Below are 13,213 nucleotides of genomic sequence, written 5' to 3' on the forward strand. Positions count from 1 at the left end.
CTCGCCCTTGCCTTCTGGCCCATGTGCTCACTTGCAGCAGATGCAGTGTCTGAAGGTAACAGCCAGGAAACCTGCGGTCCCAGAGTAAGGCTGTGTTTGGAAGAACACAAAAAGAACTAAATAGCCCCAGGCAAACCCCAAAGCAGTGGTTCAAACTGGCTTAGCCGCCTGGAATTCAGAGCGGTCTGCAAAGTTAGACGGACGCCTAACAAGAACTGGCTTTTCGTTCGCGGAAAGCTTCCGGGAGGTGTAGTTAGAGCCCATGGCTGGGGGTCGGACAATAAGAATTCTGCTCCTGCATTGCCTTTAGCCTCAATTTCCCCATCGGGAAAACAGGGGGATTGACACTGACCCCCAACATCTGTGAAGAGCATCGAGATCTTGGGGTGCAAAGGGCTGAGTGCTGGGATGATCATTGCACCCTGCTTCTGTTCAGGCTGGAGATACCTGGGTTAGAACCTCTCCAGCACCTGGTGACGCTCCCTCCCTCTTCACCAGGCTGGGAACACGCGGCAAATATGAACAATTACTCAACGTTGAAAAATGGAACTTTGGTCAAACCTCCCAGAAGGTTCGTTTGCGAGTCTCTGGAGACGCTGCGAGTCCGTTCCTGTTCCCACGGAGCCAGCTCCCTGGGCCCTAGGGCGAAATGCAGGATGAATCTCTCTCCTTGCCCATGTTCTCATCCAGAGAAGATGCCATCCAGCCGTCCCCCACTCCTGCTTCCCTGGAGGCAATGCACAGGAACTGAGCATGGCACTGTGGTCCCACAAGCCTGGGTGCTCTGGGCTGCCGAATCAAAGGGGGCCAGGGGGCACTGAGTCAATTGCTGCCCACCCCACGGGCGCTGAGATGAGAATCGCCCCTTCACTATAACACCAGCGTTCCCAGTGCCTGGCCCAGCGGTGGGGCCTCGGGCAGGGGCATGCTAGAGGGTATCTGGAAGTCTGCAGGTATTGCAATCTCAATGGGCCAGTCCAACATAGCATACAGCCACCTGATTGGACTGGGCCTAAGGTGAGATGCTGTTGGAAGGGTCCGTGTATCCCCCCCACCTGGTCCTTTCGTCTCCTGTGCTAACATCACCTCTCATGACATTATCATCTTCTTTTTCTCTCCTCCCCATCTCCACCTCCCTGCCATTCCTCTTGCATCCCCATTCATTCCCGGAAGCTGGAAAGAGGAAGACGCACCGCCCCCAAGGTGTTTACGTCTCAGGTAACCTTCCTCTTAAAGCCGCAGTGTCTGTATTTTTTTTCCCCCACCCAAAGAGTCACCATACGGTAGGTTCCTTCCAGGTGTTTTGACATTCTTCAGCCGCTGCTCCAGGAAATGTACTCGGGGCCAGGGAACCCATTTGGGGGGGACGAGCGGAAAATAACCTGTGTGGTGTTGAAAGAGATGCTGCCAAGTAGCTTGTGATCAAAATATTGATCTGTCCTAAGATTGCTACAATAGCCTGGTGGAGGTCAGGGGCGGAGGGGAGTTGCTCAGATTCAAAATGTTTTTGTTTTTATTTAATATCCATCTAACGACCTGTTTTTACAGAGCGCTCCTTTGCTAAGAAATTTGACACCCCCCCTCCCTCCTTCCTGAGGGGGAAATGTGGTGGTGTTTATGTAGGACCTACACAAACTACAGTGCTTTGTGCTCCTTGCCTTTTACGCACAACGGGTGCAGTTTAGCCGGTTCCAAACCGTACCACAGGACCTTCCCAGCGCACCTTAGGGGGCCCTGGTCGCTCGACACCATCAGTAAGATCTTGGCTTGAAATAAAATCTAGGGAACTGCCATGATGCCCCCTTCAGGGTAAGGTCAAAAGGGAAAGCCTTTGTCTCTCCTCGGCGCAATCACTGGTGGGGTTACTCCCGCCCCAAACACCTCGGGGTCACGGCCTCCGTGGGTCGCTTGGCTGCAGTTCGGGTGGTTTGCCACGCCTGCCTCGGAAGGCCAGAGGTCTCTGTGTATCCTCTCATGGGGGTGAGCAGAGGTGTGCCCGAGCTGGTGCCTGCTGTTTGGCCCTCTCTCCTCGGATGGTGTTTAACTCTGGCCCAGGGCTCTGCCCGCCAGTCAAATTGACCAGCAGCGTTTTGTTTCGATAAATGGGGCTCTTTAGGGGAGATGCATCAAACCATAATAAGGGTATGGGCAGGGCCCTCGAAGGCTCAGAGCCCACCACTGACACCACGGTGAAGAGCTCAGAGGGGAGAATCCGTTTGCCTGGGCTCTGTAGGACCAGACTATGCCATGTAGTCCTGAGTGCCGCCTGCTGGCACCGTCTCTGTTAACTATCTCCTTCCATGTACACAGCCATCTCTCATCAACAGAGCACCCTCCCAACGCTCTTCTTAGCCACGTGAGCCCGCGTGGAACAGGACTCTCAGGGTCCAGCTTTACTTTTGTAGTCTTCCTGCCACACCGCGCATTGCTGGCTTTACTACCGGGGGATGTTCCTCGCTGGACGCTGCTCTCCTTTTCCCAGCCTGAAGGTGGCGATGTCCACACCCAATGCCACTGCTCCAGGCCTCAGCAGAGCCGGGCTCCGAGGCCACCACCCCCGCACCACACCCCTTTTGTCTCACTAACTTTCTCTTTCTTTTCTTCTGTATCTTTTATTCTCCACCCTCTAGCCAGATCTTTAGTAGTAAGCGGAATTTCTTTCGGATTCCCGCCGGCTGGAAACAGAGGTATCGCGTGCTTGGATACGCTTCCCATGACTTGTTTGGGGGCCAGGTGTTGGGGGCTCTTTTTGCTTTGGGGGCAGAGCCCGTGTGGAATGCAACAGATTGCCGGGGATGTGCATGATGGTCCCTCTGTGCCTTGCAACGAGGGCTGAGGTAATGGAGATATGCCTGCTCTCCTGTATGTAGACTGGTGCATCTCCAGTGCAGCTGTATGGGGGAATTAAGTGTATGGGTAGAGATGGATCAAAACTTGCAGCATTATAATGGAAGAGGCTTCTGCTCTAGTGATCAGAGTACAGAGTAGGCTCTGATGCTGGCCCCTTCTGTGGCCTTAGACTAGTCACTTCACTGCTTTGTGCCTCAGTTTCTCCATCTGTAAAATGGGGATGCTGCTTACTGGCATCATGACAGTGGATAAGCTGAATGTGTTGGAAGCGCTGTGCAAGTGTTTATCCAACCCCCATAATACACCTTGGGCGTCTGGATAAAAACCAAATCTGCACCCCAACCACCTTGGGGTTTTGTTCTGCAAAAGATCAAAACCTGATGGAGGAAGTTCTGCAAATTCCAAACCTGTCTGGGTGTGTTCTCCATCTCTGCCTATAACCCCATGAAATGCTGTCCTGAAAATCTACCCCGCGGCAGTTCTGTGGGTGCCTGAATACAAACCGTTTCTGGAATGACTCTTAGCTATTCTAGATTGCTTCGTTCAACTGCTTGGGGAGGAAATGAGAACCCGGAGCCCCCGCTCTCTGCAATCTGCCCCTTTACTACAGCTCCTTGAATTCCAGCTCCCATCACACCCCCTCGTGGATTAGCAAATGGACACTCAGAAGCACAGCCAGTGGGAAATTTTCCAGTGGAATCGGTTTCCATTGGAAAACGCTGGGTCAGCAGAACGGACCCATTCTGTGGGAATGTTATTGATTCCGTTGACCTTTCAGCAGGAAAGTCTCCAGACCTTTCATTTAGACGTATGCGCTTTTATGTTAATAATTCATGATCGTCGAGAAAAGTCAAAACAATGAAGTGGCAACGAAACATTTTCGCCTGGTGGAAATGAAACATTTTGGAACGTTTTCTTGGGCGAAAAATTCCGAGATTTCAGCTTCTCATCCCGCTTTGAGATGAAAGCACATTTCCAAATCTCAGAATTTCCCAGGGATGGAAATTCTGCTTTGGAGCCAACTCTGCTCGTGAGGTTTTAGGCTCCCCAGAGCGGCCGTATTAACCCCAGTTTCTGCCCTTCCCCACCCGGCTGGGAGCTAATGACCAGAAGAGTGTGCGCTGTCCTATCCAGTTACTGTATGAGCTGAGCCCCCCGGCTGACGCTGGGCCAAAAACCAGCCCCCTTCCCTCATTTGGTGGAAGAGCGGGGGTTGGTGGATAGAGTTCCAGCAACGGGAGCTGCCTGCAGCTTGTACCATAGAGGAAGGAGGAGCTGCCAGAACTGCTGGGTGCAGCAAAACAACCTGCCTCGCAACCCTCGAAGGGGGGCGGCTTCCCCGGCTGCGTCAGAGTCTACAAGCATACAGAGTAGCCCCTTGAGCTGGCTTCTCCTGAGAGCAAGCATGGCCGTGCTGGCCTGGCACTGGCTTGCTGTGTAACGTAGGGTGAGTCAGCTCACGTCCAAGGATAACGGCGACGTTAGCTTATTGCCAGGACGGTGGAGAAGCTGGGGGAGAGGTTGCCAAGCCCTGGGCCACCAGCGTCTCTTTGGCCGGGCTTATTCCGTGCTAGCGGAGTAGCTACTGAACTGTGTATGTGCAATGACTTCGCCTGCCTGGCCATAGGCCCACTCCTGGCCACTGAGGGGGGCGTCCTGTTCGGGGGTTGTCTGGCCTCAGACAGAGGTCATGCCATCACTAGTGGGAACCCCGCGCCCCGGGGCCAGATGCTGCCATTGGGAAGGTTAGTGAATCGCCCATCGAGCCCTGGCCAAATCCATGATGAATCTGAACAGGGGTGGTTAATCTCCGCAGGGCTGGGCCGGGCCAAGGGTGCTCTGTCCCGTGTTTGATCCAGACTCCTATCTGGGGATCAAGCCGGTCTTGAGGAGTGGGGGAGAACTGAAGTTCTGGAGCCTTTGGGCAGAGGGCTTGGAGACCCAACCTTGATATTCTATCTTAACTCCCGTTTGCTGGGTACTTGGTGGAGCAGATGCTCCAACCACCAGGGCTCAACTGTCCCTCCTTTCAGAAGGTTAGTGGAGTAAAGAGCGGGTCAGGACGCCTGGGTTCTATTCCCAGCCCTGATTTGTTCTGTAACCTTGACCAGGCTGTTTAATGGCTCTGTGTCTCAGTTTCTCCATCTGTAATAAATCTTCCCTACCTCCAGGGGGAGAGATGAGGTTAAATTAACAGTAGAGTGCTTTGAGATCCCCGGATGAAAAGTGCTAAGGGAGGGCACAGTGGCAGTGAATGTTGCAAACTTTATTTTTGTGTGTGTGCGCAAAGTGATCTATTTTCCCCAAGAATGATCAGGACCCTCCACCCCCACCCCGGTCCAGATGAAAACCTGAAAATGTTTTTCTGTGAGCTGCAGAATCCTGCAATGGGCCACGCTCTGACATGTTCTGGGGTTGGGGGATGTTTGGGGGTTGTCTCCCATCTCTGGCTCAAACTTAGTTTCCCTCCCCCTGCCTTTCCATTCGAAAGAGACCGAAGCGGAAATGGTCATGTTGTTCTCTCCACAGCGAAAGGGCCGATCGAGAGACCGAACCGATCGCTGATGACAAACCACCAGGCCCCGCCCCTCCTGTTCAGTATTGATCATGGGCTGTAGGGCTCTGCCTCCATTTTTGCATGGTATGTGGCGGTCGTGCTTGCTGGCATGCTGGGGATCTGCCCGTGACGCGATGGCAGAACTCGGACAGGTTTGGGTGGGCGGGGAAAGGGATTCAAGAGACGGTCTAGAACGGGGCAGGGCTTTTGGAGGTTTACGACCCAGCGAGAACTTCTAGAACTTTGTGTCTCCACCTCTCTCTCCGCTCCCCGATCCCAGCGCAGAACTGGAGCCTCTCAAAGTTCTAAAAGGTTCTAGGTTCGGAACCTAACAAAATGCCACGCGTTCTAGAGCCCGCCAGGCTTCCAGAAGCTGCAGATGATGCCTGCGGGGTATCGGTCGGTCGTCCACGCAGCTTTCTCTACTGGCTTGTGGGAGAGGGATGCAAGCTTCGGTTAAAGCTCTGCATTGTGAGTCAGATCCCAAGCCCACTGCGGTCCAGATGGGCTTGGGATCCAGGCCTGCTGCTGCACACTGCTCCCTGTGACGGATGTTCTGTGCGCCGGGGAGCCAGCTGCCTGGAGTCAGAACCTGCTGCTGCTCATGGGAAGATCTGTTTGATTTGAGCCCTCTATGGCTGGGCCAGGCCCGCTCCTCCAAACTGACACATCCAAACACCTCCTCGCCATGTTTCCAGTGGCCAGGCATGCCTGTCCCGTTCCACGTCACGTGCATCTGTCGCCATTCTCATCCTTCCCTTTGTTTTCAGCCTGTGCAGTAAGTACTAAGGTTGTGTCCGGGGCTTAGGGTCCAGCTGTGTTGCAAACGCCCATTGTCCCTTAGCACCTCCAAGTTCTTACACCTCCCCAATTCTGATGATGTTTTTGTCTTATAAGCAAACCCCAGACATGAGCCTTTCTGAGATTCTGCTCACATGGCCTTCATGGGCTCCGCCCCTCTGCTTTCCTCTCGCTCCATCCTCGGGCCCTGATTCAGCAAAGCACGTAAGCACGTGCTGAAATACCTTGCTGAACTGAGGCCTGGTTGACTTCCCCTCCATACTTGCCTCCACTGCTGTCTTTACTACCCCACCCACCCTTCTGGCCCCGCTGGATTTTATGCGGATGCCACTGTGGTCTGGAAACCCACCAGAACGATGACAATTCCAGACATCGTCCACATAATGAATTATAAAGGGAATCGTGCAAAAAGGCCGCCATTCGGCATAGGCAGCGCCTGGCACTGTTGGGCCCTGGGCTCCTACGGGCTACCGCAGTACAAATGATGACGAATAATAAAACCAGAAAGAGTTAGGCCCTGATTCTCCTCTTGTGTGCGCTGGGGGGGAACTCGGCTGACTTCAGCAGCTGATCTAACCCCGTGTCAGAGACACGAATCAGACTCCTTGTCTTCGCCCTCCATTGTCTGCCAACACCCTCTCTGGAATGTGTTCCCTTATTGATTTGTGTCTCTTTTTCAACCCTCGTTTTGGCCCTTATTAATTGTCCATCTCCGTGGCAACAAGCATAAGTCTCTCTTGTTGTATTTCCTCATTTGTCCGTGGCCATCGGGATTGAGAGGGTGAGCTAACTGCTGCGGCTCTCCAGCCACAAGGGGTGAGCACAGAACATTGTTTTGGTGTAGGTCCTACATAAAGGAGGTCTGTTTTTATTACATACCTTCCGCGGAGGGGCGGATTTAAAAAACAACCACAAAAGGGTTGAGAATTTGGAAGATAGTTCCAGTGGAGGGAATTCAGGGCCTGACCCACCTAAATAAAGAATTGCCAATGGGTCGCTTTCCCCCTCCGCAGGCTGGGCAGAGTTTAGCCATCGGCACATGGCGTCGTTTTATCTAGTCCTCTGCTGAGAGCTTGACCCGGCCTCTTAGTCCAGGGTGAGAGGTGGGAAGGTGGAGACAAGAGAATCAGCTGGATATGGATTGTAGGCTGCAAGGCCCTGGTTGAGCGAGGCAATAGAGAAGGTGACACTCCATTGGACGTGCTTCAGGGCATTGGCGGGGCGGGAGTCACTACTGATAGCTTGGAGTTAGCCCAATGCCACTGCTTCCCCAGGCTGCTTACAGCCAAGACACAAGTATCTTCCCTGCGCCTTCGGGGCTCGGCTCGCTAGCTCGGCAAAGCCGTGTGCCGAAAGCCCAGCCAGAAGCAGGGGTTTGTCTGTCTCCTCCCCCCCTGCTGTCTCTCGTCTAGCTTCATTTCATACCAGGTGGTTTCTGTCCCAGCTACATGTGCTCTGTCTGTGTCTCTCTCCACCCTCCACCCCATCCGCTGTCCCTGCCCCACTGGCATTCTCTTTGCTGTCAGAAAAATGTTTCAACTAAAATACCCAGGCGCCCTTCCCCTATTGGATAATCAGGGTCAATCGTTCCTTCAGTTCAGTGCATACAGGCACCATAAAGCATCTGCATTCACAAAGGCCCCTTATCCAGAGCAGCACTGAAGCATGGGGCTTCTAGCCCATTAAAGTCAACGGGACTTAAGCGCTTGCTAAAGTGCTTTCCGGAATCACGCTCCTATAAACACACACATGTGCACACGTGCACACACACACACACACACACACACACACACACTTCCCAGCTAGTCGAGGTGGCACCATGGCTGCTAATTGCACCAGCTACTGGAGTCTGCACCCGAGCTGCAAAGTTTGCACCAAGGATCCGACTTCCCCGCCCAATCCAGGGATTCTCACTTAGGCCAGGCGCTCGTGTGCCATTGTGGCCGGGGCCGGCTCCAGGCGAGCCCCAACACTAGGGCAAAGCCTGCGCTCTTCCATGTGGCGTCACTGGAGAGGGCCAGAGCAAGGGGCTCAGGGTCTGGCCCATTCCAGTAGGAAGACGCCGCACGTGCCCCTCCAGGTTCCCGGCCTCCGCGCCGCCTCCCTCCCTGCTGAGCGGCAGCTCCCCCTCCCCGGGCTAATGCCGGCTGTCCTTCCCCCCCGCCCCGCAGCAACAAAATGGGCATCAAGGACCGCATCCGCCTCAACAACTCGCAGAGGCAGGGCAGCCGGGGAAAGCAGCACCTGGCCCCGCCCATGCGCCGCTCCCCCAGCACCGAGAACGTGCAGGAGGCCTCCAGCCCCACCAAGGTGCAGAAGAGCTGGAGCTTCAACGACCGCACCAGGTTCCGGGCGTCGCTGAGGCTCAAACCTCGGCCACCGGTGGAGGGTAAGTCCCATTCGCCCCCCCCCCCCCCATTTCTATTTTGCACCCAAGCCTTTCGAATGTGAGTTGCCCTGCAGAATGGACTCTCCCCCCCTCCATGGGCAGTTGTGTAGCTAGAGCGCAGGAGTGGGAGCCAGGATGCCAGGCTTCTCGGCCACTGACCCACTGCACAACTTCAGGAATGTCACCCGCCGCTCTGTGCCTCAGTTTCCCCATTCTGTGGATTGGGGACGGGCCTGCCCAAGAGGGGGATGGGGAGCCTGTGAAGATGCTGAAATGCTGGGAGGTCATCAGTTGGGAGGAGCTAGAGAGGAGCCTGGTGGCAAATGCCACAGGACCCGCAGCTGAACTGTGTAGAGCCCATGTTATTCATGGTGAACCGAAGGAGACCTCGAACCCAGACCCGTGCATGTGCGGAGAGAGGACTGGGGTGAGGATCGCTCTAAGGGAGATTTGCACCCCATGTAACACACCTGAATTGGGAAGGGGGAAGCACGTCCCCAGCCCTTTATGGGAAGTCCCTGTTTTCTGTCCTCAGTTGACGGCCTGGTGGAGGAGAGCACCGAGGAGAAGGGCTACCAGTGCGACCTGACCTTCGAGGACATCATGCCAGCTGTGAAAACGCTCATTCGGGCTGTCAGGTGAGTCCAGCTCACCAGCCATCCCTGCACCCACCCGCCCACCGGTACCAGTTCTCAGCCCATGGCAGGGAGCAGGCCTGGCAATCGTTGGCCACCTCCATCCTGCGGGAGGTTTGGGTTGGGGCCTCTCCCAGGCAGCTGCCCCTGGGTGGGCTCTCGGAGGTTCTTCATTAGGGTTTTGGCTGCTGCGGTGGGGAAACTAGGTCTCGGGCTGGTCGGGGTAGCCAGCGAGTGGGGAGGGTGATGGGGGAGGAGAGCAGGCAAGCTCTGTGCCCAGCCTCTGAGGCCGTGCTAACAATTTGCCCTGAAACCCTCAAACGATAGAGTGGCCCATTCCACAGTCCATGCACCAGCCCTCTGCAGCGTCCAGCTCTTCGTGTTCCAAGCCAGGACCTCTTTGCTCCAGCCCAGGCCCCTTTCGAGCCAGACGCTGGGAATTTTGAGCCAGGGTGGTGTCCAATGTGTGCCGACAGCAAATGGCATTTCCCCTCGTCTCCATGCCAGCCCGACCATTGCTCCTTCCGAGCCTCAGGGGGTCGAGGTTCTGGCAGGGACGGGAGGGCTGAGGTTCTTGCCCAGGTGGGCTTTGCCATCCTCGGAACTCCCTGCACCTGCGTGCCAGAGCTGCAGCTTCTGTGCACGCTGAGGGCTGGCCAGTCTCGCCCCCTCTTTCTGTTTCAGTGATTCACCAACAGTTTTGTTCCCCGGTAAGGGTCCCTGACACAAATGAATGGCTCTGCTGAGCAGGTGCGTTTTGGCTTCAGCGTAGCCACTTGAGCCTGGGGAACTGAGCTATCCAGCACCGGGATTGACAGGGGCAGGCGGACAGGGAGCAGGGTGGGTGGAGACGCTGGTTTGGTCACAGGAGCTTTCCTGCTTTTATGTGTCCGGGTTAATTCTTTTTCTGGTCTGCACGTGCCATACTGCAGACACAAGCCAGGCCTCCCTGGCCGCTCGCCACCCATTTGAAGAGACTGTCCTGAATAGAACCATTGCTAACGGCAGTGCCACTGGAACAGGGACCTCGCTATCTCTAGTCACCTCTTCTGGCTGGGTTGGGGTACCAAGGCTGTAGCAATGCTCCTGTCTGCAGAGAGCATGGTGGGGGAGACTGGGAGAAGGGGTGGGGGAAGATAGGTTGAAATATCCCCCATACAACATGTTGGCTCTCTAACGGGGAGGTGAAGTAGGGCATTAAGAGGAGTGAAGTAGATGCTGTGAGAACAGAACACATCATAGAATCATAGAAGATCAGGGTTGGAAGGGACCTCAGGAGGTCATCTAGTCCAACCCCCTGCTCAAAGCAGGACCAACACCAACTAAATCATCCCATCCAGGGCTTTGTCAAGCCAGGCCTTAAAAACCTCTAAGGATGGAGATTCCACCACTAGTAAGCCATTCCAGTGCTTCACCACCCTCCTAGTGAAATAGTCTTTCCTAATGTCCAACCTAGACCTCCCCCACTGCAACTTGAGACCATTGCTCCTTGTTCTGTCATCTGCCACCACTGAGAACAGCCGAGCTCCATCATCTTTGGAACCCCGCTTCAGGTAGTTGAAGGCTGCTATCAAATCCCCCCTCACTCTTCTCTTCTGCAGGCTAAATAACCCCAGTTCCCTCAGACTCTCCTCGTAAGTCATGTGCCCCAGCCCCGTAATCATTTTCGTTGCCCTCCGCTGGACTCTCTCCAATTTGTCCACATCCCTTCTGTAGCGGGGGGACCAAAATTGGACACAGTACTCCAGATGAGGTCTCACCAATGCTGAATAGAGGGGAATAAGTGCGTCCCTCAGTCTGCTGGCAATGCTCCTACTTATACAGCCCAAAATGCTGTTAGCCTTCTTGGCAACAAGGGCACACTGCTGACTCATATCCAGCTTCTCATCCACTGTGACCCCCAGGTCCTTTTCTGCAGAACTGCTGCCTAGCCATTCGGTCCCTAGTCTGTAGCAGTGCACGGGATTCTTCCGTCCTAAGTGCAGGACTCTGCACTTGTCTTTGTTGAACCTCATCAGATTTCTTTTGGCCCAATCCTCCAATTTGTCTAGGTCCCTCTGGACCCTGTCCCTACCCTCCAGCGTGTCTACCTCTCCCCCCAGCGTAGTGTCACCTGCGAACTTGCTGAGGGTGCAGTCCATCCCCTCATCCAGATCATTCATGATGGGAGCAGAGGGCTGGACCCCTGGATTCTATTGCCAGCTCTGGAAGGCGAGTGAGGTCTAGGGTTAGAGCGGGGAGGAGGGAGGAGTCAGGACTCCTGGGTTCTATCATGGATGCAAACAGTCGCGGGTGCAATTCTGTCTACATTTTTCAAGATCAGCTGCTGTGACCTGACCATCCCAATAGTCCTTTGCCCCCACAGACCGGGCACGTACCTGCCTGCGGACAGTTCTTGTGCCTGCCGTTCGCTGGCACGGAACCGGGGGGCAGCTTTGGAGAAATCTAACCCTGGCCTTTTCCCTTTTCCTGAGTTAGCAGCAGGCGCTCCTCCATGCTGGGACATGTCCTAGCCCTGGCCGGTGCGTGCCACCATCCCTTCCCGCAGCGCTGGCCTTTGGTCCTGCAGCATAGGCATGGCTAACCTCGCCAGCTAATTGAAGCCACTGAACACAAGCTGGAAGAGCGCAAGCTGTGGCTTGTGCTGGCTCACGATGCCTGTTTGCACAAGAGATGTTCCTCCACACCCCCGTCTGCGGAGTTATGAAATCCTCCATCACGGCCCTGCTAATGAGCCCTCTCCGCCGGCATCTCTCCCTCCGCTGCATTAGCAGCATTGCTGCTAGTCGTTTGACAAGGAGCCGCTGACTAAAGAGCCAGGGTGCTGGGAGCCTGCTAGATAGAGGCTGGGTTATTCTCTTCCCCTCTGCTTCCTTCCCAGAGCAGGTTTCACTGTCATGGAAAACAGGCAGGCAGGTTATTTCCCATGGCAAGAGGGGAGCGGAGATCCAGTAACTGCTCTCGGCATCTTGCAAAGGCCAGAGAGATCGTCTCCCCTCCTCCCCCAACACCTGCAGTGTCCCTGTTTGTTCCCAGGCTCTAGAAATGGTGCGGCTGGGACGGACACGGCTGGCTGCACACCGCACCTCTGGGCGTCAGAGGTGCAATCGTGTCACTTCAAGGAGTGTAACTTGCACCCTGAGGGAGCTGGAACAGATGACAGACCAGTCTGTAGTCACGGTCTCCAAGGGGAAAGCCCTTGTGCCAAGAGGTCGCCCTTACAGTGAAGGTGGTAAGGCCTGCGGGGTCATCCAGACTTCCAGTGGTGGGGAGTTCCACAGGTGACAGTCTGTCCCATCCCCGGGGACCAGGGCTTAAAGAGAGCGCTGGGGACTTGTTGGACTTCAGCCGTCCCGGTGGGTCCTAGGGCCTCTGAGATAGCTGGGCGGTGACCCGTGTCACGTCTGTTGCTCAGACCCATCCCCACACCGCCCTTCTCTGAGGCAACCGCTTGTGCCCTGGCAGGATCCTGAAGTTCCTAGTTGCGAAGAGGAAGTTCAAGGAGACCCTGCGGCCCTACGATGTCAAGGACGTCATCGAGCAGTACTCAGCCGGCCACCTCGACATGCTGGGCCGCATCAAGAGCCTCCAGTCACGGTGAGCTGACGCACAAAGGGCCCAGCCCAGTTGGTCCCGCTGCCCAAGGCCGCTGCTGGGGACAGCGACTCCCAGCCCCACAGGGACCCGTCCCATAGCTGCTTCCCCAGCCCCTGGCCAGGCAGGACGCAGTGCCACATAATTCAATAGCTGCCGTCACGCATGCTGGGAGAGTGACTCTGTGACCCCCCCATGCACCCAATGCAGGGCAGGGCCAGAGAAGAGGTTTGACTTTGACTCTGCTCCCAGCCTGGCCTGGCCCAAAGCCCTTTGAAATCTGTGAGAAAAGGCCACCCACTGTCAGTGAGCTTTGGATTGAGCCCTTAGGCCCAGCCGTTGAAAGGTATGTGCATTGTGGCGTAGGCAGTTAGGAGCCAAGAGCCC

At 55.4% G+C, this 13,213-nt stretch overlaps 1 protein-coding gene across 1 annotated transcript in view; it reads left to right on the forward strand.

Annotated features, from left to right (window-relative positions):
• KCNQ4 (potassium voltage-gated channel subfamily Q member 4) overlaps positions 1-13,213 on the forward strand; it is a 72,578-nt gene that overhangs the window by 57,036 nt on the left and 2,329 nt on the right. Inside the window, exons 10-12 of the mRNA XM_065421617.1 lie at positions 8,380-8,597; positions 9,133-9,235; positions 12,698-12,829. Coding sequence (XP_065277689.1) covers positions 8,380-8,597; positions 9,133-9,235; positions 12,698-12,829 — 453 coding nt within the window. The remainder of the gene's footprint in view (positions 1-8,379; positions 8,598-9,132; positions 9,236-12,697; positions 12,830-13,213) is intronic.

The sequence above is a fragment of the Emys orbicularis genome, chromosome 23 (genome assembly GCF_028017835.1).
Source record: "Emys orbicularis isolate rEmyOrb1 chromosome 23, rEmyOrb1.hap1, whole genome shotgun sequence".
Lineage (NCBI taxonomy): Eukaryota > Metazoa > Chordata > Testudines > Emydidae > Emys > Emys orbicularis.